Source organism: Salvia miltiorrhiza, chromosome 2 (assembly GCF_028751815.1).
Source record: "Salvia miltiorrhiza cultivar Shanhuang (shh) chromosome 2, IMPLAD_Smil_shh, whole genome shotgun sequence".
In the NCBI taxonomy this organism is placed as follows: Eukaryota; Viridiplantae; Streptophyta; class Magnoliopsida; order Lamiales; family Lamiaceae; genus Salvia; species Salvia miltiorrhiza.
The window spans coordinates 54,213,673-54,237,033 of record NC_080388.1 but is presented as its reverse complement, the minus strand read 5'-3'; the positions used below and the strand labels follow the sequence as shown (position 1 = coordinate 54,237,033).

At 38.4% G+C, this 23,361-nt stretch overlaps 2 protein-coding genes, 1 long non-coding RNA gene and 1 pseudogene across 3 annotated transcripts; 2 read left to right on the top strand and 2 right to left on the bottom strand.

Moving 5' to 3' along the window:
* Positions 1-1,775: 1,775 nt before the first annotated feature.
* LOC131010275 (trimethyltridecatetraene synthase-like) lies at positions 1,776-3,587 on the bottom strand. The gene is made up of 2 exons (XM_057937726.1): positions 2,508-3,587; positions 1,776-2,435 (listed from the first exon to the last, which is right to left on the bottom strand). Exons 1-2 carry the CDS (start codon positions 3,219-3,221, stop codon positions 1,791-1,793), a joined length of 1,359 nt encoding a protein of 452 aa, XP_057793709.1. The 5' UTR covers positions 3,222-3,587; the 3' UTR covers positions 1,776-1,790.
* Positions 3,588-9,606: 6,019 nt separating this feature from the next.
* Positions 9,607-11,488, top strand: LOC131009751 (uncharacterized). Its single transcript, XM_057937160.1, has 5 exons — positions 9,607-10,002; positions 10,055-10,092; positions 10,138-10,217; positions 10,322-11,259; positions 11,348-11,488. Exons 1-5 carry the CDS (start codon positions 9,607-9,609, stop codon positions 11,486-11,488), a joined length of 1,593 nt encoding a protein of 530 aa, XP_057793143.1.
* Positions 11,489-14,863: 3,375 nt separating this feature from the next.
* Positions 14,864-23,075, top strand: LOC131010273 (cytochrome P450 71AU50-like; annotated as a pseudogene).
* On the bottom strand, positions 15,617-20,805 carry LOC131010274 (uncharacterized). Its single transcript, XR_009096520.1, has 2 exons — positions 20,562-20,805; positions 15,617-15,913 (listed from the first exon to the last, which is right to left on the bottom strand). It is a non-coding gene; the product is annotated as an uncharacterized LOC131010274 (long non-coding RNA).
* Positions 23,076-23,361: the final 286 nt, after the last annotated feature.

Genomic DNA, 23,361 nt, shown 5'->3' with positions numbered 1-23,361 from the left:
AATTTTAAGTCTTATAAATCATGCCTAGTTATTACGTGAGCATGAGCATTTAATTATACGAAAAATGAGGCGTTAGAGTGCTAAAAATAATCGACATGCCAATGTATTTCTTGAAGCTGCCAACATGCATGATAAGTTTTTTAATTCTGTAATAATAAAAGAAGTTTACGTACTTTAACTAATTATATATGTTTTTCCAAATGAATATATCTTCAAATTAACTGCACCAACCACACACTTGCCCAGCAAACTAACTTTAAAATTGCATGTCCTTGAGAATCTTTGTCAAAAATTCATACACAATGTTCTTTAAACGGTATATTGTTCACGAGTGGGTAAGGCATATTTTTCATTTAAGGGATGTTTACTTTGTATAATTAATTATACGTATGATTAAGTATTTTTATCCTGAATAATAAGATATCTCTAATCCCATCATTTTCAAGAATCAAACAATTAAAATAAATTTGAAGTATAGAAAAAATTAAGGGCCTTAGAATATTCCAAAGTTGCACCCATCAAAATAAACAGGGGATTAATTAAGTCTTACTATTTTTATCAATCAAGGCTAATCTATCAAAATAAACGCCCTTTAAATATTGCAAAAATAAATCTTGAACCCACCAGGCAAAACTGTGATAATTTCTTGAACATCTTCACTCTAATTTTCACATCACACGGGCCAACCTCATATATATGTGACGGCGTTTAGTGGTGAAATAGTATCCAATTGATAAAAATAACTGACTTGCCCATAGAAACACAGCACCCAATCAATTGTTATCTTCTAGTCGATTGCTTTTAACCACATTTCACACAACAAGATTTTTTTCATTTTTATTGCATCTAAACCACATATTTCATTTTGCATGTACGTCTAAAATTTATGTAGTACACGTGAAACTAAGGTATATCTGCAGTAATTTGTATGCAACTAAACAAAAATGAGCCCACAAAATTTGGAAGAAATCAGTAATTAAACCGTTAAAACAAGAAGGCTAATAGAATACAAAATTTAAGGTGCTCAAAAAACCAAAATCTCATAACTTAAGGGGTTTAATGACGCAATTTTTATAGTTGGACTTATGCGGAATTTGACCACTACAATTTATCGCTCATTCTCTAATTATAGTTGAAATTGATCCAACTTAGGAGTGTAATTTGTTTTGTTAATATCGGACTATGTACTTGTACTGACACATGAAATATGCGCATATAAATATAGGATAAATAAATTAAAAATAGAGTGAAATTTAAACATAATTCGTTCGTGGATAGGATTTAAAATCCGCACAACATTTGACTCCAACTTTCGGAGCCCGAATTCCAACATTTACATGTTCCTTTGACCTTTTTTCAAAAATTCAGATTTTTTTTTTTTTCACACACATACGCACTCCTCTTCCAAAACCTGAAGCATGATCGAGCTAATTGGGGACGAACCGACTTGGACCTTTCCATCGTGGTGGGCCATCTATTCATGGCATGTTGGGCCTTCCAACTGAATGAGCCCATTTTATGGTATAAGTAGCCCACATAAATTGGGCAAGAATAACTGTCAGTTGCGCAAGCTGAACCTAATCCCTTCTCACCTTTACGCTTTGATGTGTATGTGATCATGTTCTATTCAATACCTAATAATGACCACTTTTATAAAACTACTCATGTTAGAATGAATCTCATTCAAATCAATAACAACGATAATATATTTATATCATCTAATCAATGCCCAATGGCACCATCTTTCATTTTATTTTTAAATGACCAGAAAAAAATCTGCAACGCAACATTCACTCATCACCAATAAGAGCTTGATAAAGGTGGGGTGCGAGTTTAGGTTCCATGATAAGTTGAAGAGAGTCTTTAGGATGAACAGTAAGTCCATACAGTTCTTCCATACATATATCTTGAGGCCTCATTCCCTCAACCAATCTCAGCTCAAAACCATGCAGCAAATTGGCCAATGTTGTTTGAACAATTTTGAGTCCAAGCTTGTATCCTGGGCAACTCCTTCTGCCGGAGCCAAATGGCAGGAAGGAAAAGTTACTTCCTGTCATATCTATATCTTCTCCAAGAAATCTTTCTGGCAGGAATTCTTGAGGGGCATCCCATGCGTTGGGATCCAGCCCTATGCTCCATGTGTTGATGAGCACCTGTGTCCCTTTTTGTATGTCGTATCCTGCAACTTTGCAGTCCTCCATCGCGCAATGGGGTGCTAGCAGTGGAGCTAGTGGATGCAACCTCCATGACTCCATAATTATGGCACTTATGTAAGGCAATTCAGAATAGTCGCTCTCTTCTACCCATCTCTTCCTTCCAATTACTCTGTCTAGTTCTTCTCTCGCCTTCTCAGCTACTCCAGGATGCCTCAATACTTCGTTCATAGCCCATTCAATTGTTGTAGCCGAGGTGTCCGTACCACCACTTAGCAAGTCCTATAATATTAAGTAAAAAATCATAAACATTTCAAAAAATTCTAGTACAAGGCAAAATGGGATGATATATACCTGCAATAATGCTTTAACACAATCTCTTGTGAGTTTAACCTCAAGATTAGGTTTCTCAGCCATTACCAATAACATGTCTACCACATCTTTCGGGGGGAAGCCCTTTTCTGCAGCTCTTCTGCCTTGGTGATCATCAATCACAAACTCAATAAACTTATCCAGTTTCTTGTGCAATTCCTTCATCCTTTTAACATACCCTTGCAAATCGAGGAAACTAAGCCAAGGAATCCAATCTCCTATATTGATCACTCCATTGAGCAAAAACCACTCGTCCAACATTCCTTGCAACTCATGAAGCTTGAAAATGGAGTTGTGATGATGATCATCTTCTGTTTCGCTGAAGTACTTGTTTCTCAACACCATCCTACTAATGTTGGACAGCGCGTAGTTTGATAAATGATCTCTCAACACTACTGGCTTTCCTGACAGGGAATGCAAACGGGATAGGAAGATACGCCTCTCCTCAACTCGAATGGGCTCAAAGAATTCGAGCCTCTTTGCATTGAACACCTCAGAGAGGAAGATTTTACGCGCTTGTCTCCAGTGAGGGCCGTAAGGCGCCCATGTCATGTCCGAGTAATTGTAGGCAGTGTATTTACCAGCAGCAAGCGAAGGCCTTGTGGCGAAGTTCGCATCATGCACCTTTAAGAACTGTTTGGCCATATGAGGTGATGATGCTACCAAAACTGGAAATTTCCCAAACTTTAGGAGCATTATTTCACCATATTTTTGGGAGAGAGAGTGAAGAGATCTGTGTGGTGAAGAACCAAGAAGGTTTAGGTTGCCTATTATCGGCCATGGCTTCGGCCCCGGTGGAAGTTTTCGTTGCGAGGGCCGTTTGAAGATCACTCTTGAGAGCAAGGCTAATGCAGCTATAACTTATAGCCTATAAGTATTAGGCCTAATAGAAATTCGTGGAAGCTCTGCATATTTTTAATGTTTTGTGATCAATAATCTGCTTGTTGGGATATATATACATCACACTCACACATATTTTAGGGAAATGCCAAAATGAGGGCATGATGCTGTAAGTGCAACCCTATCGTTATCAGCTTGCTATGGGCAAATAATAATATGATTAGTCTAAAGAAAAGTCCAAAATGTTGGGATAGTTTGAATTGAGATGGAATAAAATAAAACTAGTTTTAAAACATTTTATCGTATGGATTTGGATAATATAATAAATAAGTTTAAAATATAAACTAATAGCTATTTTTAGTTTTTAGGTTGTCAATGTCTCAGATGAACTCGTCATTTTACTGAATGAATTTTTAATCTCGAGTTTGAAATCCACGAAAGCTCAAAATTTATATACGATTTTTTTAATTCATTATTTTTTACATCACATTTAATACTCCTTCTGTCCCTCAAACATCCGTTCCCAAAGCATCTTCCTAACATACTTTTGAAAATAATTGCATTCACTATTATTCTTACCATCTTCATTTTTTATGGGACTCATTCTCTAGTCGTCTAATACACAACTAACTTTTATTAAAACTCATGCCACCTTTCCTTAGGAAAATGTTTGGGGGACGGATGGAGTATGTTTTAGTGAGAATTTGTCATATGTTCATAGTTCGTAGTTAATTCTACCCCTATCATTGTATGGGCTCGTTTGGTACGAATAATTATGGTATATAATATAACTATGACACCATAATATTTTATTTAGTAAAAAATAATACGAATACACGACCTTTTATAAATTTAAAAGTCCAATGAAATTGAATTGGAGCTTGTAATTTGAGGATGTTCTTACTCTTATTTAGGAAGTTGTGCAACTTGCAACATCGACGAAGCAACGTTGGTGGTAAGGGTTATCGACGGAGTAGCACCGGCAAAGGGTGAGATGGGCGAAATGGTTGGAGAGAGAGATGGGCGATTTTTGAGAGAGCCGTGGATAATTATAGAGAGAAGATTCAATTGAGATTATTTATGTATTTATTTAATATTAAATATGAAAACACTAAAATATCCACCAAACCAAACGTGTATTAGAATTAAAAAGAAAATAAAAAATAATAACGCTGAAAGCTATAAATTTACACGCAATTAACGTTTTATCTAGAACTATAAGCAAAACTTTGATTACACTTCACCACAAATTTCACATGACATCTTTCATTTTTTTTTTCTATGGCAGTTCCAAATAGCCAATACCAACCTCCTACATAATAACGTGTACTAATAAAAAATAAAAAGTGGAAGATCCCTAATTAAATTACGGTTTAAAAGGTCTGATGTGGACGCATTTTTTCCGATTCTGCAGCAACTTTCATTTCTTAGTTAATTTGGTCTTATTTTCCCAATCCAGAAAGAGAAGAGCTATTCGAAGTAGGGATGTCAGTGGGTGGGTATTACCCGAATCAGAACCATTAAAATTATTCTGGTTCTGAATTTGGAACCACCCGTTAATTATTGGATCCGGATCAGATCCGAACCATTGAGTGATAAACTCAAATGGTCCGAGTAGGTTAATTACCCATGAGCCAAATAAGACCCATTGACCCAATAATACCCAGTAATCCATACACCAAGTCCAAATTTTTTTTCCATCCCCAACCCCAATCCCACCTCAGCCCCGCCACCCCCACCCACCCCCCAACCCCCACCCCCACCCCAATTTTTTTTTAATTTCTTTTAAAAAAATTTCTCCCCAACCCCACCCCAGCCACGCCACCCCCACCCACCCCACCCACCCCCGACCCCCCCTCCCCCGCCCCGACCCCTGCAATTTTTTTTAAAATTTTCTTTTAAATTTTTCCTCCCCAATCCCACCCCCAACCCCCCCCCCCCCCAAAAAAATTAATTTTTTTTAAAAAAAATTTCCTCCTCAATCCCACCCTTGCCCCGCCCACCCCACCCCACCCAAAAAAAAAATTATTTTTTTTTAAAATTTTTACTCCCCAATTCCACCCCCACCCACCCCACCCCACCCCCCTAATCCCCACCCCCCAATTTTGTTTTTTGAAAATTTTCTCCTCACCCCTACCCACCCCACCCCCACCCCCACCCCCACCCCACCCCCAAAATTTTGTTTTTTTTTTTTTAATTTTCTCCCCATCCCCCTTTCCAAAAAAATTACTCCCTCCGTCCGCCAAGATTATGGCAATTTGTTTGGGCACGGAATTTAATAAAATTGGTGATGATTTTGATGTAGTGGAGAAAGTGTCCCACCACTTTATGAGATGAGTGGTTGATATTGAATTTTGAGTGATTTTTTTTTGTAAATAAAGAATGTTAGTAAGGATAAAATATTAAGGAGGGTGGTGGGACCATTGCCATAAAAGGAAAGTGACATAATCTTGGCGGACACCCGATATAGTAATTGTGACATAATTTTGGCGGACGGAGGGAGTATTTTTTTATTTTTTTAAAATTTTCTATCCAGCCCAACCCCAACCCCACCGACCGCAACCCCTCCCCCATTTTTAAAATTATATTTATGTCGTTCGGCTCTATAGCTTTCGATCAACACTTGCACTTTTGTTACATAATTTCTAATGTAATAGATCGAACTATTTAATAAACGATAACAAAAAATTACAAAATGATACACGCCGTTTTCATTGTTCAATCAAATTCTTGACCCATAAAGGGGTGGGGAGAAAAATTTTAAAAAAAGGGAGGGAAGGGGAGGGGGTTGGTGGATGGGTGGGGATGGGGAAAAAATTATTTTTTTTTTGGTAGGGGTGGGGGGTGGAAGAGGTGGGATTGCGGAGAAAATTATTTAAAAAAAAATTGGGGTGGGGGGTGGGTGGGAGTAGCGGGGCTGGGGTGGGATTGGGGAGGAAATAAAAAAAAAAAAAATGGTGGAGGGGTGGGGGGTGGGTGGAGGTGGCGGGGCTGGGGCGGGATTGGGGAGGAAAAATAAAAAAAAAAGTTTTTTTTCGGTGGGGGTGGCGGGGCTGGGGTGGGATTGGGGAGGAAAAATTTTAAAAAAAATTAAAAAAAAAATTTTTTTTGGGTGGGGGATGGGTGGGGGTGGCGGGATGGGGTGGGATTGGGAAGGAAAAATTAAAAAAAAATAAAAAAATAAAAATTGGGGGGAGGTGGTGGGGGTGGGTGGGGGTGGCGGCAAAACAGGTCGGGTCGGACCGAACCCATAACAAACGGGTCGGGTCGTATCTGACCCGTCAGGTTTTGGGTCTAAATGGGTCGGGTCTAGAACCAGAACCAGAACCGTTGCTTTATAGCTCAACGGGTAATGAACGGTTCTGGTTCTGGTCCGGGTAATACCCACCCACTGACATCCCTAATTCGAAGGTTCAGCTGTCCAAGTGTCATATTTATTTTAAAACTCATGACATATATATCCCACAAATAAATGCAGAGCATATGATGGCAACTTCTCTTCAAGACTGCAACGAAGAAAATGTTCTTTTATTTATTCTATATATGCGTTTGTTTTTCTTCTTTTATAATTTTAAGTGTATTGCTAAGAGTCAGAGGCTTTTTTAGGACAATAACTTAGGTTGATTTGGAAATTAGGACAATAACTTTCGAACTTGTAAAAATAGGACACTAATTAATAAGTGCTGCACGCGCAGGACATTTCTCGGCCAATTATCGAATTTTCGAACTTTTCCGCATGGACCAAGCACATGACATCCTATTTGGAGCCGTAAAAATGACGTGTTTGCCACATAATCAACCCCTCCGTGCAGGTTGTCATGTGTTTGGTTCGTGCAAAAAAGTCCCAAAATTCAATAATTGACTCATAAATGTCCTGCAGATGCAACGCTTATTAATTAGTGTCATATTTTTACAAATCCGAAAGTTATTGTCCTAATTTCCAAATCAACCTAAGTTATTGTCCTAAAACACCCTCTGACTCGTATTGCTAATATGGCACTTTGACGGAATACTTCAATTATCGGTAATTGAATTATTTTCATGGACCACAACTTAAGAAAAAAGTGAAATGATAGGTATTATTTTGTAATTACTCTTAGGGTAGGATATATTTGAGAAAACATTCAAACCATGAGTCAAAAACAGATATTTACCCTTATATAAAAGCACAATCACTTATATAAATAGTAAGTTATGTTTTCACGCCAAAATTATCTTATTATATTTAGAAATAACTTTTTTTAAAAAATAAATTGTTTATTCTTAATTTCGTATAAAATTTAAATAAAATGTTCAATAAATATTCATAATATTATTAAAATATTTATATTGATAAAATTTATGATCAAAATAGACTTTAAGATATTAATTTGTTCTTTCTTTCTTGAATATTTAATCAACATACGTAAAACATTTGAAATTTAAGATTAATCAAGGGTTAATTACGCTAAAACACACGAACTTTTGCTCGATTTTCAACTTTTCCATATACTTTAAATTTTGATCAAAATAGACTTTAAGATATTTATGCCCGCGTTCAATTTTTCCATAATTTTTGCTCCGGCCAAGTGCCGAGCTGACATGTCTCTGATGTGTCTCCTACCTGGCAGTATAGACGATGACATCGTTTTGCGGGCAATATTAAAAGACGTCGTTTTACATAGTAAATAACCTAAATGACGTCGTTTCATGCTAGAAGGTGAAAAGTCCTGGTTTACCTTAAACATATTACTGTTCTCGCTGTAAATTCAATTTCACCATTGTTGACTTGCACTGTGGAGGCGATTTTGACGCGAAGAAGACGACGATAACTTTGACAAAATGAGACGTTGACGAGAAGTTGTTGTTGTGCTGAGAAGCAAATGTTGACGAGAAGAATCGCGAGTTGAAGGCTCGAGAATCTCGCGATTCGGTATTTCGATTTTGGAGGGAAAAATGGACGACATGTACGGGCTTCACTCATTTAATTTGTTTCTTCGTTTTCATCGCCTATTGCTTAGTCCATGAGAGCGTCTAGGGTTTAGTTGAGTTTCGAAGTTCTGAAATCTACAAGTCCATTTCGACCTAAATCCTCTTTTTGTGTTTCTTTGGCAATGCAGCGATGAATTTGGGTTGTGTATATATCACGGAGGGAAGTTCGCTAGCATAGGAACCAGCAGCAGATTGTATTCTGGTGGTGAATTGGCACCTAGATATGGCTTAGATAGAGATAGGTTTGGCTATCTTGATTTGGAGGAGGAAGTACAGAAATTAGGATAGGTCTCTTTGAAATGTCTAGCATATAAGGTCCCTAGAACTCTTGTTTATATGGAATTGACTGAGGATAAGCATGTGATGCAAATGTTGAAGCATATCACCAGGTCTTGCCGATCTATCTCTGTTTATGTAGACGATGGAAAGATGGAAGTGGTTAAGGCTGTGACTGAAGTGGTTACTAAGAGAGTGACAAAGACAATCACTACTACTAAGAGTAGTGTTGATAAGGGAGGGGGAAGTCTGAGAAGGTTAAAAAGAAGGTAGATGTGGGAGGGCAGAAAGTAGACAATGGAAAGGGTAAAGTAGAACAGGGAGGGGAAAAGGGAGATGTGGAAGATGATGTTGTGTCACTTTACTCCCAATTGACAGATGCAGCAGAATGGAGCACTGATGAGGATGATGATGATTATTGCCCAGAGGAGGAAGATGAGGAGTTAGTGGAATCTGAAGACAGTCTAGGAGATATGGAATTAGGTTCTGATGATGATGAATATGAACAAGCTAGGGTGAATCTGAGAGAGGGTTTAGGTGTCTTGGGAGATAATATGGCTAACTCTGGGGAAGGGAAGGACAAGATGTCAGATAATGAATTGTCACTTGAGGCTGAGAACTCAGATAGTAGTGATTCTGAAGGGCAATTAGTTAGGAATAAGCAGTCTAAGGTGGTATATGATCCCAAAATGGATTTGCAATTAGTACTAGGAATGAGATTTGAGGATGGTTTTCAATGCAAGACATTAATTAGTTGGAGCATAGTGAAGGGCATCCTATCCATTTCAGGAGGGTCAACAAAGAGCAATGTGAGGCCTATTGTGAAGAGCCTTGTATGTGGAGGGTATATGCAAGCACTGTTCAGAAGGAGAAGAGTCTTGTAGTTAAAGTGTTTGGTGATGATCAAACTTGCGCAGTTGTCCAGAATAGATAAGCAAGCTACAAGTGGATTGGTGAACAATACATTGAGGTGTTTAGAGTAAGGCCTCAAATGATGGTGGAGGAGTTGAGAAGTGATGTCAAAAGAAGGTTCAATATTGCTATTCCTAATGGCAGATTATATAGGGCTAAGGCTTATGCTCTGGAGACACTGAAAGGATCAGTGACTGGCCACTATGCAAAGCTGAGGAGTTGTATATCTGAGCTTATGAAAGTTGACAGAGAAGGGAGATTTGAATTACTGGTAGGGGATGGTACAATATTTAAAGGGTTGTATATAGATTTTAGTGCTCTGAAAAAGGGATTTGTGGAGGGATGTAGACCCATCATAGGCCTAGATGGTTGTTTCCTGAAGACTCATCTAGGAGGGCAACTTCTTTGTGCTATTGGAAAGAATGGAATTAACCAGATGTATCCAATTGCTTGGGCGGTTGTTGAAGTGGAAAATGAGGCATGTTGGGCATGATTTATCTCTATGTTGCTTGAAGAACTTGGTGTTACAGATGGTTCAGGTTACAAATTCATATCGGATTAACAAAAGGTAAATAATTCTACATATACTGAATTTGTTGAATTTACATTACAGTGTTACATATACAGATGGTTCAGGTTACATTTACTTACATTACAGTGTTATTGAATTTGTTGTAGGGTTTGACAAATGCTGTAAATGACTCCTTTTGCTGAGCATAGGAACTGTGCACGCCATGTTTATATGAATTGGAAAAAGCAGTTCATATGAGTAACTCTAAAGCACATGTTCTGGGAAGGTGTTAGAAGTTCATACAAGGAGGAGTGGGATGCATCAATGGACAAGTTGAAGGCAGAGAACATGATGGCTTATGAGAATTTCATTGAGAGAGACCCATCCAGGTTCTGTAAAGCCTTTATATCTACTGCATGTGTGAGTGATATGGTAGATAATAATGTGTCTGAAACCTTTAATGGGTACATACTAAATGCTAGAGGGAAACATATAATAGATATGTTGGAAGAAATAAGAAGTGATCTTAGGGAGAGACAATTTAAGAAGTTAAAACATGTTGAAAGTGTGTCTGATGTGTTAACACCTGCTGCTAGAAAAAAAGTTGAAAAATTGAAGAGTTTGGCTAGGTTCTGTACAGCTCACCCTGGGCTAGGGGGTAAGTTTGAGGTTGAGAACAAGGATGATAGATTCATAGTTTCTTTACCCGAAAGAACATGCAGCTGTAGAGTTTGGGAGCTCACTGGCATCCCATGTATCCATGCCATTTCTGCTGTCCATTTCATGAAAAAAGATCCAGCCAATTATGTCCACAAGTACCTGACCACTGAGACCTACTTGAAAGCATATTCATATCCATTGGAGCCAATAAATGGTGAAAGACAATGGCCCAAGGCAGTAGGCTATCCAGTTCAACCTCCAGAAGTGAAGGTGATGCCTGGGAGGCCAAAGAAGAATAGGAGAAGGGATAAGGATGAGAAGGATCCCAAAAATCCTTCTAGACTGACTAGGGTAGGGACTGTTATGACATGCCAAAATTATTTTCAGGCAGTTCATAATTCCAGAGAGTGTAAGAATGAGACTGTGGAGAAAGAGAAGCCAGAAAAGAGAAAGCCAGGAAGACCAAGGAAGCACCCTAGGCCAGAAGATTGTGTGAACTCAAGTGGAGCAAGTAAGAGTAAGAAGAAGAGTAAGAGTAAGACCCTAGCTATGGAACGAGGACAGGTACAAGCATCATTTTCATATTTTCCAATCATGCAGAATTTGTTTGATTCAATGTTGATTCTAACTATGTTTCTAATGCTTGTTGTAGGCATCAAAGGGTGTAGGGCACTTTGTGGGAGAGGAGACAGGAAACTCCTACATTTGCTCCGGGAGTATAGTGCATCAAGTGCCAAGAGGGGAAAAACTATCATCTCAAGTGCCAACCCAACAATCCCAAACCAAGAACTGACTGTTGAAGCTGTCCAGAGACTAGTAGTGGTTTTAAATGTCCAAAGTTAGATCAGAAACTTATTTTTGAAGTTCAAACTTATGAGACTCCTATTACTATGTATTTTGTATTTTCTTTTGTTGATGTCTACAAATTCCATATTATATGAATGGGGCCATAATTTATTTTGAAGATGCCAATGTGTCTAATACAAGATTCCAGCATAGTATTTGAATTTAATTTGAACATGCAAGTATATATGCAGATTTTCATATTTTCATTACCAACAATTGAATGTCCATTGCACTTGAAAATTGGACAATACAATATGCATCTGAAAATAGGATACTAAACAACAAGTTGAAGCACTAACATGTTCAAGCACTAACCATAGCCTAATCTAGTAACCATTTCTAGGCAATGAGTGACATCGAAACTGCATAAACCAACACTCCAAAACAAGCACAATACATGAATTGCTTCATGTTGATGAATGGCTTCTTGTTGTCTTTCTCTTTCTCTTTGAGATGCGTAATCTCAACCTCCAACTGCCGGATTCACATCATGTCCGCTTCAAGATACTGTTGTTGTCGGTAGTATTCGTCAATCCAGAAAGTTAGTTTCGATTCACCATCATCTTCTTCTTCTGCCTCTCCTATCGGAGTCTCAGGATCAACCCAATCGAAAAACACACACTGAGCCTTAATCTGCAGAATAGGGTTCTACATTGTAAAAATCGACACTTAAACTAAACCCATTAATGAAAATCGACACTTACATCTTTCTTCGGACAACATATGAACCTCCGTCCAGGGTTTTGTTGTGTTTGCGACGTGCTAAGCACAACGCGGCTTCCGCAGTAACACTTTTTGGTCGTGTCGGCCATGGCCGAACCGCCGGAGGAGAAAGATCTAGCAGAAGCCATGGTACTTGTTATGAGAGGAGAATGATCGAGAGAACCCTAATTCTCAGAATTTCATTTGATTTGGAGTTCAAAAACATAATCTCACGAAATAGATGATAAAACAACACAAAACGACGTCATTCGTGTGTTTTAGAACGACGTCATATAATATCCCGTCCGGCGTGTCCACATCAACTTTTCTTTCAAGCAAAAAATGCCATGTCAGCTTTACAATTAGGGATTCACAAAAATTATGAAAAAATTGAACGCGGGCCTAAATTCAGGGAAATGCATGCAAAATTTAAAGTATATGGAAAAGTTGAAAATCGAGCAAAAGTTCGTGTGTTTTAGCGTAATTAACCCATTAATCAACCATTATGATTATGTATCAATTATAATCCCAAAAAATTAATTATAATATAATCATAGTAATATAATTTATTGCATTAGTAAGTTTTAATCTCTTAAATAGTTTATAGGTAATAGTTATATATAGGGTTAAGTACCAAATTCCCCCTATCGATGGCGTCCCTATCGCGCACAGGACCCTATAGCTAGGATAAACGTTGTTTACTACCTCAACGTGGCAAAATCGAACCAATTTCCCACCCGCCACTTAACGGACGTTAACACCGTTAGATTAAATAATTTTTTTTATTTTTGATTAAGGTGGACCCCTATCGATAGGGGGAAATTTGGTCCTGGGTGCGGTGGCTGGCCTCAGGCGACGCTTCCTTCTTCTTCTTCTTTACCGGCGACAGCGACCGCCATCGGTCGCCGCCTCTTCTCTCTCTGACCTTTTTCGCCGGAGATAAAAGATGAGTTCTCACAGGATCCTAACCCTATATATATATATATATATATATAGGGAAGGGCTAGAATAAAAACACTCTTAAGTGTATAAAATATAAATGATTTTCAGCCCTTAGATCATCAAGATCTACGGTTGATTCGTAACCCCGTTGGATGAATTCGTGGTCCTTAGTTCGAATCCCAAAGGTAACAAAAATTTATTTTTCGCAATTCGTAACTCTGTTGGATAAATTCATACGTGTTCTACATAAAATTCGTACATTAAGAAACGTTTATATTTTATACACTTAAGAGTGTTTTTATTCTAGCCCACCCCTATATATATATATATATATATATATATATATATATATATATATATAAGGGAGGCTAAAATAAAAACATTTCTTAAAATATAAAATAGGAACCATTTTCAGCCCTTGGATCATCAAGATCTACGGTTGATTCATCACCTTGTCGAATGAATTCATGGTCCTGAGTTCGAATCTCATAGGTAGCAAAAAATTTAATTTTCGCAATTCATACATTTACACAACAAATTAATAGGTGTTCTAGATAGAATTATACATTTTAATTTGTAATTGGGGGCTATAGAGATAAACTAGTAAATTGATTAATAATTTTCATTTTTATTTTTATATAGGAGGCTATATAGTGAGTAAAATAAAAGCTATGTTTAGAATCATCTATTGATAAATATTATGCATAGTTATCGATAGGTTAAGCATAGTAAAAATAGAAATATATTTTCAAACTTTTCTGTCGTAATTAAGCCAGTATATATATTAATTTGGCTACTGCAAGTCCGCAAATGCCATCATGCACACAAACAAAATCTTGAGTCTTGACATCTAGCTATATTTTACCTAAAGATATAATTACTAATTACTATACCATGACATATATGTATAAAGTAAAATAATAATGGAAGACTCTGAAAATATAGAATCAAATTAGTAATCCTATATATCAACAATATATATATATATATATAGGGGCGCGCTCCAGTAAGACCCCCTATTTTTCGTGTAACATGAGTACAATGAATAAGACATATAATACTAATGAACAAAACGTATATCTAATGAACAAGATGCATATACTGATGAAAAATAAAATTTAAAAAATTCGTAATGAATAAGATATATATACTGATGAACAAGGCCGTATATACTGATGAACAATGCAGTATATACTGATGAATAACAAAATTTAAAATATTCTGCTCCCTCCAGGATTCGAACCCTGCGAAAAAAAATCACCCTCCAGATACAATATCAGCCATATGATTGATAAAATAAATGCACCAGATCGTGCCCTAGATCTCACTAAAATTAGGGGGTCTCATTGGAGCGGCCCCCTATATATAATATATATATATATATATATATATATGAAGGGAGAGGTTCAAATAAGAACTACTAATAAAATAAGAACGGAAAACCATTTTAAGCCATTCGATCATCAAGATCTACGGTGGATGCATCATCTTGGTGGATGGATGCAGATGCTGGGTTCGAATCCTGAAGGGAGCAAAAAATTATTTTTTTCGGATGCATTAAATTTAATAGCGGATGCATTAATTTGTATAGCAGATGCAGTAATATTATTGGTTCTTATGTTCTCACGATAATTGTGGTTCTCACTATAACTGCACCCTATATATGAAGGCAGATAAATTCTCTTGAAAAACCTAGTTTTACATCAATATTCTTCACTACCTATGGAGATTCCATGGTTGCTTTTAGCCCTAATATCTGCATCCGCAGCAGCCTTCCTCTCAAAAATAATCAAAACACGACGATGGGCGGCGGAGCAAACACTCCAGCCTCCCGGTCCAATTCCATGGCCTATAATAGACAACTTGAACCTTCTTGGCTCCACCCCACATCAATCCCTTCACCATTTATCCCAAAAATACGGCGAGATAATGCTGCTAAAGCTGGGAAAATTCCCAGTCGTGGTTGCATCGTCGCCTGAGATGGCCAGACAGTTCTTGAAGGTGCACGATGCAGCCTTCGCCTCGAGGCCTGCGTTTGCTGCATACAAACACATCAGCTTCGATTACTCAGACGTATCTTTCGCTCCCTACGGCCACTACTGGCGAGTGGCGCGTAAGATAGTCGTGACGAAGGTGCTGAGTGCTCGAAAGATAGATTCCTTGGAGCACATGACTCGCGTTGAGGAGAGGCGTCTCTTGCTCTCGCGCCTCAAATCACTGTCGGGGAAGCCGGTTGAGCTGAGAGAGCATTTGTCGCGTTTCACTCTATCTATAATATGTTCAAGGGGGAATATTTCAGTGGAAAGGAAGGAGAGGAATCCATTAATATGGACATGGATGAAGTGACAGTGATGGTGCGCGAGTGGTTTGTGCTTAGTGGAGTGTTCAATGTTGGGAAATATACACAAATAATTCCACCCATTATCAAATCGAAAGCAATATCAAAGATATAAATTATCTAAGACGGGAAAAATAATGACACCGATATTTAACGTGGTTCGGCCAAACTGCCTACGTCCACGGACCCACCCCAATATATTAGAGAATCTCACAAAATGAGGAGTACAACAATACCACACTGTATTTTGTATCTTGCCTACACAGAGGCTATCTCTCGACTCACTTTTATCACTCGTGTTTAACTTCCACACTGAAGTTTTCTCTCACAATATTTTCTCACTCTCTAGCACTTCTTTCACAAGACTTCTTTTGTGAATTTTGGGATGCTCTTCAAGTTGCTGCGCTGCATATATTTATAGCCTCCATTTGTTGATTCCACCTCACATCCCAACTTTCTCAAAGTTGATTCCACCTCACATCCCAACTTTCTCAAAGTTAATGGGGCTGCACTTTCCTCTTTGGTGGTGGCAAAGTTGCGGTGGTGGCAAACAACTTTCTCAAAGTTGTGGTGGTGGAGCCTCCATGTTTTGGCTAACAATCTCCCACTTGAAGACTGATTTTAATCTGTCTTCACACCTTGATCATCGCAGCAGCCTTACTGTCTTCACTGTAGAAGACCAACTGAAGTTGAGCACAACTCCAGTTTCTCTTTGCCAACTGTCTTGGTTAACATATCGGCTGAGTTCTTGCTTCCCTGGATCTTCTCAAGTTGTAAGATCTTCATCTCCAGCAGGTGACGGATGTAGTGATACTTCAACTCAATGTGCTTTGTCCTTGAGTGAAACGCTGGATTCTTAGCCAAGAAAATAGCACTTTGACTGTCACTAAAGAGTGTACTATTCTCATGCTTCTTCCCAAGTTCTCCCAAGAAATTCTGCAACCATACCATCTCCTTGCTTGCTTCCGTCACGGCTACATACTCAGCTTCCGTAGTAGACAACGTGACAATCTTCTGCAACTTAGAAGACCAAGAAATAGCAGTACCACCAAAAGTAAATACATACCCGGTTGTACTCTTCCGACCTTCCAGGTCATTTGATGCCAAATCTGCATCAACATAGCCAACCAACTTGGCACTCTTGCCATCAAAACATAAAGCCTTGTCCGTGGTACCTCTTAAGTAACGAAAAATCCACTTGACTACTTCCCAATGTTGCTTGCCCGGATCACCCATGAATCGGCTTACTACTCCCACTGCATGTGCAATATCTGGCCTTGTACACACCATGGCGTACATAATGCTGCCTATTGCCGATGCATAAGGAACTTTTATCATCTCGGCACGTTCCTCCTTTGTACATGGCGACTCTTTCTTCGACAGCTTGAAGTGACAACCCAACGGGATGTTCACCGGCTTCGAATTCTGCATGTTAAATCTTTTCAATACCTTCTCAATGTAGTTGGCTTGTGAAAGATACAACTTTCCTGCCACCTTGTCTCTTTTGATCCTCATGCCAAGAATCTGATTGGCCTCTCCAAGATCTTTCATGGAGAATCGTTCAGACAATTGCTTCTTCAACTTATCCATTTCCTTTGCATCAGCTCCTGCGATCAACATATCGTCAACGTATAGCAAAAGGATAAGATAACTTTTGTCGAACCTCTTGTAGTAGCAACAATGATCAGCGTGGCATCTCGCGTAGCCAATCTCCAACATAAAACTGTCAAACTTCTTATACCACTGCTTCGGAGCTTGCTTCAGGCCATACAAGCTCTTTTTCAACTTGCACACAAGATTTTCTTTTCCTTTCACCACGAATCCCTCGGGCTGTGTCATGTACAAGTTTTCCTCCAAATCACCATGAAGGAACGCTGTCTTTACATCCATCTGATGTAACAACAAGTTTTCTGCAACTACCATGCTCAACACTAAACGAATAGTGGTCAGTTTCACAACAGGAGTAAAAATATCGGTATAATCAATACCGTATCGTTGCTCAAACCCTTTGACAACCAGCCTTGCCTTGTAGCGTTTGCTACCATCAGCTTCAATCTTGATTCGATAGATCCACTTGCAATGCAATGCCTTTTTCCCCTTCGGGAGCTCTACAAGTTCCCAAGTGCCGTTTAAGATAAGAGATGCAATCTCATCATCCATAGCAACTCTCCACATTCGCTTATTACTACCAGTATCTGCCTCTGCATAGCATTCAGGCTCACCATCATCAGTAAGTAGTAAATAAAAGTTAGAGGGCGAGTACCTATCAGGTGCACGTCGCTCTCTAACCGGTCTTGGCAGCGGATTGTTTGGTGGTGGGGTTCTTGGCTCCTCATCTGGAACCTCTTCAAATTTCTGGCTCTCCTTGCTCCCACTCGAGTTTGAGATGTCTAACTCGACTACTTGGGAATCAGAATTGCCAGGGCTAGATGCTTTCACTCTTTCCTTGTACAACACCTGTTCATTGAAAACCACATCTCTACTTCGAATAACCTTTCGGTTCTGCTCATCCCAGAGCCTATAACCGAACTCGTCTCCACCATAACCAATGAACGTACACTTAAGAGATTTAGCATCTAACTTGCTTCTATTAACATGATCAATATGAGCATAAGCAACACATCCAAAGATGCGTAGAAAAGATAGGTTTACCTCTTTTCCTGTCCATTCTTCCTCAGGTATCCGAAACTCCAATGGAACTGATGGACCTCTATTGATTAGGTATGCAGCTGTGTTAACTGCATCTGCCCAAAACATCTTAGGCAACCCACTTTTCAGCCTCATGCATCTTGCTCGCTCATTTAGTGTTCTGTTCATCCGTTCTGCTACACCATTCTGCTGGGGAGTTCCTCTCACGGTTTTCTCCATGCGAATCCCATTCTCAGCACAGTAGTCTTTGAACTCCTTAAGTTCATATTCTCCTCCATTGTCGGATCGTAGACACTTTACTTTCAGCCCTGTTTCAGTTTCTACAAGGGCTTTCCACTTCCTGAAAGTATCAAATGCATCGGATTTATTTTTAAGAAAATAAACCCATACCTTTCGAATGGAATCATCAATGAAGGTTATGTAGTATTCCGAGCCACCAAGGGATTTTACAGGCGCCGGTCCCCATAGATCACTATGGACCAGCTCCAGCTTCTGCGTCTTCAAGGTTCTGCCGCCTCTCGAGAAGCTTACCCTTTTCTGCTTTCCGAACACGCAATCCTCGCACAGGCCAACTTCAACAGTTTCCAGGCCAGGCAGCCTACCCTTCGAACACATTATCTTCATCCCCTTTTCGCTCATGTGGCCAAGCCAACAATGCCACAAATCTGCATTGTTCACTCCTCCTGCAAGATCAATGCAATCTTTGGAGTTAGTTGTCATATACAACGTGCCATCCTTCTTTCCACGAGCTACAATCATAGCTCCCTTGATTATCTTCCAATTACTGCAGCCAAATGTCACTGTGTAGCCTTCTGCATCAAGCTGCCCAATTGAAAGTAAGTTCCTTTTCAGTCCAGGAATATGTCTGACTTGATTCAGCTTCAACTCGGATCCGTTGGATGTCACAACTCGCACGTCTCCCTTTCCCACGATTTTCAGGGGTTCATCATCAGCAAGATACACCTGTCCAAAATCGCCAGAGACATAATTTTCAATTATATCTTCATTACTGCATGAATGGAAAGACGCTCCAGAATCCAGCACCCACGACTCCATCGGACTGGTCACGCTCAGGACCAACGCCTCGCCTACATCTTCTGTTGTGGCTGCGTTCGCTGTCTTTTTGTGATCCTTTTTCTTCGGTGGCGCTTTACACTGATTCTTAAAGTGCCCGAACTCTTCACAGTTCCAGCACTGGATTGAACCCTTATCCGTCCTGGATTGGCTCTTTCCTCTGGACTTTGACCTTCCCCTGTTCTGCCTTCCTTTCGATCTTCCTCGATATTCCGTGTTCAGTGCAGTCCCTGACCCTGAAGTAGATGGAGATTCTTTCCTGCGAATCTCCTCGCTGATCATCAGATCTCTTACTTCGTCAAAGTGCAACTTTGCCTTTGCCGATGAAGCGCTAACTGCTGTCACTGTTCCGGCCCAACTTTCTGGCAAAGAAGATAGCAATATTAGGGCACGAACTTCATCATCAAACTCGATCTCCACCGAGCTCAGCTGTGTGGTGATCATATTGAACTCGTTCAAATGATTCTACACTGGTGTGCTCTCGGACATTTTTAGATTGAACAATCGTCTCATCAAATGTACTTTGTTTGCAGTTGATGGTTTCTGGTACATCTCCGCCAGAATCGCCAACATCTCCTTTGTTGACTTTGCTCCAGTCGTGTGGTAGGCAACGTTCCTGGACAGCGATAAACGTATTGCACTCATCGCCTTTCTGTCCAGCAGCTCCCACTCGTCCGGATCCATCTTATCTGGTTTTTCTTTGAGGGGCTGATGTAGATCTTTTTCATAAAGATAATCCTCGATCTGCATCTTCCAGAAACCGAAATCCGTACCATCGAACTTCTCAATCGTAATCTTTCCGTCGCCCATCTTAACTGCTCCCAATTGATAAACAAGATAATTTTCTCAAAGTAATTCTTTTCTGATGTGGAGGTTCAGTAATTACTGCAACCACAGAGCATACTAAGAATTACAAAAGAACAATCACTGTTCACAACGAAATCACTATTCACGATGAATAGTAACAGCACAAGAAAATTATCAGACCGCCACAAACGTGGCTCTGATACCAGTTGTTGGGAAATATACACAAATAATTCCACCCATTATCAAATCGAAAGCAATATCAAAGATATAAATTATCTAAGACGGGAAAAATAATGACACCGATATTTAACGTGGTTCGGCCAAACTGCCTACGTCCACGGACCCACCCCAATATATTAGAGAATCTCACAAAATGAGGAGTACAACAATACCACACTGTATTTTGTATCTTGCCTACACAGAGGCTATCTCTCGACTCACTTTTATCACTCGTGTTTAACTTTCACACTGAAGTTTTCTCTCACAATATTTTCTCACTCTCTAGCACTTCTTTCACAAGACTTCTTTTGTGAATTTTGGGATGCTCTTCAAGTTGCTGCGATGCACATATTTATAGCCTCCATTTGTTGATTCCACCTCACATCCCAACTTTCTCAAAGTTGATTCCACCTCACATCCCAACTTTCTCAAAGTTAATGGGGCTGCACTTTCCTCTTTGGTGGTGGCAAAGTTGTGGTGGTGGCAAACAACTTTCTCAAAGTTGTGGTGGTGGAGCCTCCATGTTTTGGCTAACATTCAATATCGGAGACTGGATACCGTGGCTTGACTCCCTTGATTTGCAAGGTCATATCAAGAAATTGAAGGCTTTGCGCAAGAAAATGGATACATTTTACGACTATGTGATTGATGATCACTTGGCGAAAAGGGTAGGAGAAGACGACCACGCCAAGAAAGATTTTGTAGATGTTTTGCTGCAGATAGCTGAGGAGGAAGATGGAGTTGAATTCACAAGGGATTGTGTCAAGGCATTGATAATGGTACTACTTTCTCCACCTGGGATCAATTATTTTTTCAGTTCTTTTTTTTTTTTTTGTCAATTTCTATTGCGTTTGCTTTAGTTTGATTTAATTAGGATTTATTTCATCTAAATATTTTTATCATTTAATTTCTCTTTTATTAGGTAATAATTTTATTATATTGGGATTGATAAATTCCGAAGACTGTATAACTTCTTTAAATATCAAATTTTGAAAATAAATTAAAATTATATAATTCATAATATTAGTAATAAATTTTATTTTTAAAAAGTATCGGTAAAATAAAAAAATATAATAGTCGAATACGGTGGCACACATAAAGTTATGGGATCTTGAATTTCATTTGTAGTTTCTCTCCAACTTCTCTATATTAAATCCCTACGTACCTTCGAGTATCACTTTTATTTTATTTTTATAATTTCAAATAATTATTTCTTTATTTTAATTTATTAGGTTTTAATATGTAATTATTTGGATAATTAACTAGTGTTCACTAGTCAAATTGGGGTTTATAGTTTAGTTTTCATATTTAATTTATAAATTTTGAATTAATAATGATTATTGGGGTTAACTAATCCAAAGTTAGAGGATATATAAGTTTTTAAAATTTAATTTTTACTGGAAAATATTAATTAAAGTTCGTCATATAATACTAATATATTTTCTATTTTTGTAAAATATTTATAAAATAGTGAAATTAATAGTGAGATACAATACACAATAAACTGTTGGACATAGAATCACATATATCCGCAATTTCTCTTTTTTTTTTTTTTTTTAAAAAAAAAAAAAAAAAGAGAGTAGGAAATGAGGTTAGTTGTTAATACATGTATGAACTTTAATCTATTTTATGAATTTAACACGATCTTAGAAGCATTGAAAATAATATATATATCATCACATTTCAATGTTGCAAAATTAATGCTCCATTAATTCTATTAATTCCCCGAGGGATTGGCACGTCGAGCATAATACTAACCAAGTCAAAAGTACTAAGGCCTTGCAGTCGAACTGTGCTAGCAACGAATTCAGTAGGGCATGACACGACAACTCTTTGGTCATTATTTATAAAATAAATTGAGGGTGTTAATTTTGAGACGACAAATTGAAATTAAATGTGATGACATATATTATTGTGATGTTTGAAGGATCGTGATAAATTACAAAATGAGTGAAAGTTAGTACATTAATCACCAATCGACCCAAAAAAAATTACAAATTTCTCAATTCTTAAAAACATTGTTGTCTTATATTGTTGATTTCTCAATTCTTAAAAACATTGTTGTCTTATATTGTTGTAGAACATGTTGGTTGGCGCCATAGATAGCTCAGCTACAGTAATTGAATGGGCTATACATGAAATCCTCAAACAACCGCGCACAATTGAAAAGGCCAAGGCAGAGCTCAACAGCGTGATTGGAAGAAATAGATGGATAGAAGAGAATGACTTGACTAACTTGTCATACATAAATGCCATCATCATGGAAACAATGCGCCTACATCCAATTGCTACAATGTTAGCCCCTCATTGCGCCATTAAAGATTGCAACGTTGCAGGCTACAACATATCAAAGGGGACAATGGTCCTTGTCAACGTATGGAGCATAGGGAGGAACCGAAACTCGTGGGAAGTGCCTCAAGAATTCTTGCCAGAAAGGTTTGTAGGGAAAGAGATCGAAATGATCACAGGAATTGACTTTGTTGTGCTGCCATTCGGGTCGGGCAGAAGAAGATGCCCGGGAATCAGTCTCGGACTTAAGACTGTTGGAACTACGTTGGCTAATTTGTTGCATGGATTTGAGCTAAAATTGGAAGAGGGCATGAGGGCTGAAGATATAAACGTGGAGGAACCATATGGACTCACCACCATTCCTAAACATCCTCTTTCCATCGTTATGGAACCTACATTATCAAACTATCTTTACTGATTTCTTATTGCTTGATCAATAAATATTATCTATACTATTTGTATAAAGGTTTGGTCCAAGATATTAATCATTATATCATTAGACCAACATACACCTCAGATGAGATCTTCTGTCCCACAATTTAGTGTGTATCACTGTGTCGCACTCTTAATTTTTTTTATTATATAATGAACTCTAATTAATATTTATCACTAAAAATTGAAATTTAGAAATATATATATATATATATATCCTATATTTTTTATTATAATAAAATATAATAAATTAAAAGAAGACACAGTAATACATAGTATTTGAGGGCAAGAATTGGGATATCAATGACGTGATCGAAGAAGTGAAAGTGAGGATGTGGAGTTGGAACAAGATTTTTGGACTACTTGCT

Bases quoted from the DNA above. Each gene is read 5' to 3' on its own strand.
- LOC131010275 (XM_057937726.1), bottom strand. From the start codon at position 3,221: ATGCTCCTAAAGTTTGGGAAATTTCCAGTTTTGGTAGCATCATCACCT. The intron at 2,436-2,507 runs GTATATATCATC...TTAATATTATAG, and splicing joins GTGTTAAAGCATTATTGCAG to GACTTGCTAAGTGGTGGTAC.
- LOC131009751 (XM_057937160.1), top strand. From the start codon at position 9,607: ATGGTGGAGGAGTTGAGAAGTGATGTCAAAAGAAGGTTCAATATTGCT. The intron at 10,218-10,321 runs GTAAATGACTCC...TGTTCTGGGAAG, and splicing joins TGTAGGGTTTGACAAATGCT to GTGTTAGAAGTTCATACAAG. The intron at 11,260-11,347 runs GTACAAGCATCA...TGCTTGTTGTAG, and splicing joins TAGCTATGGAACGAGGACAG to GCATCAAAGGGTGTAGGGCA.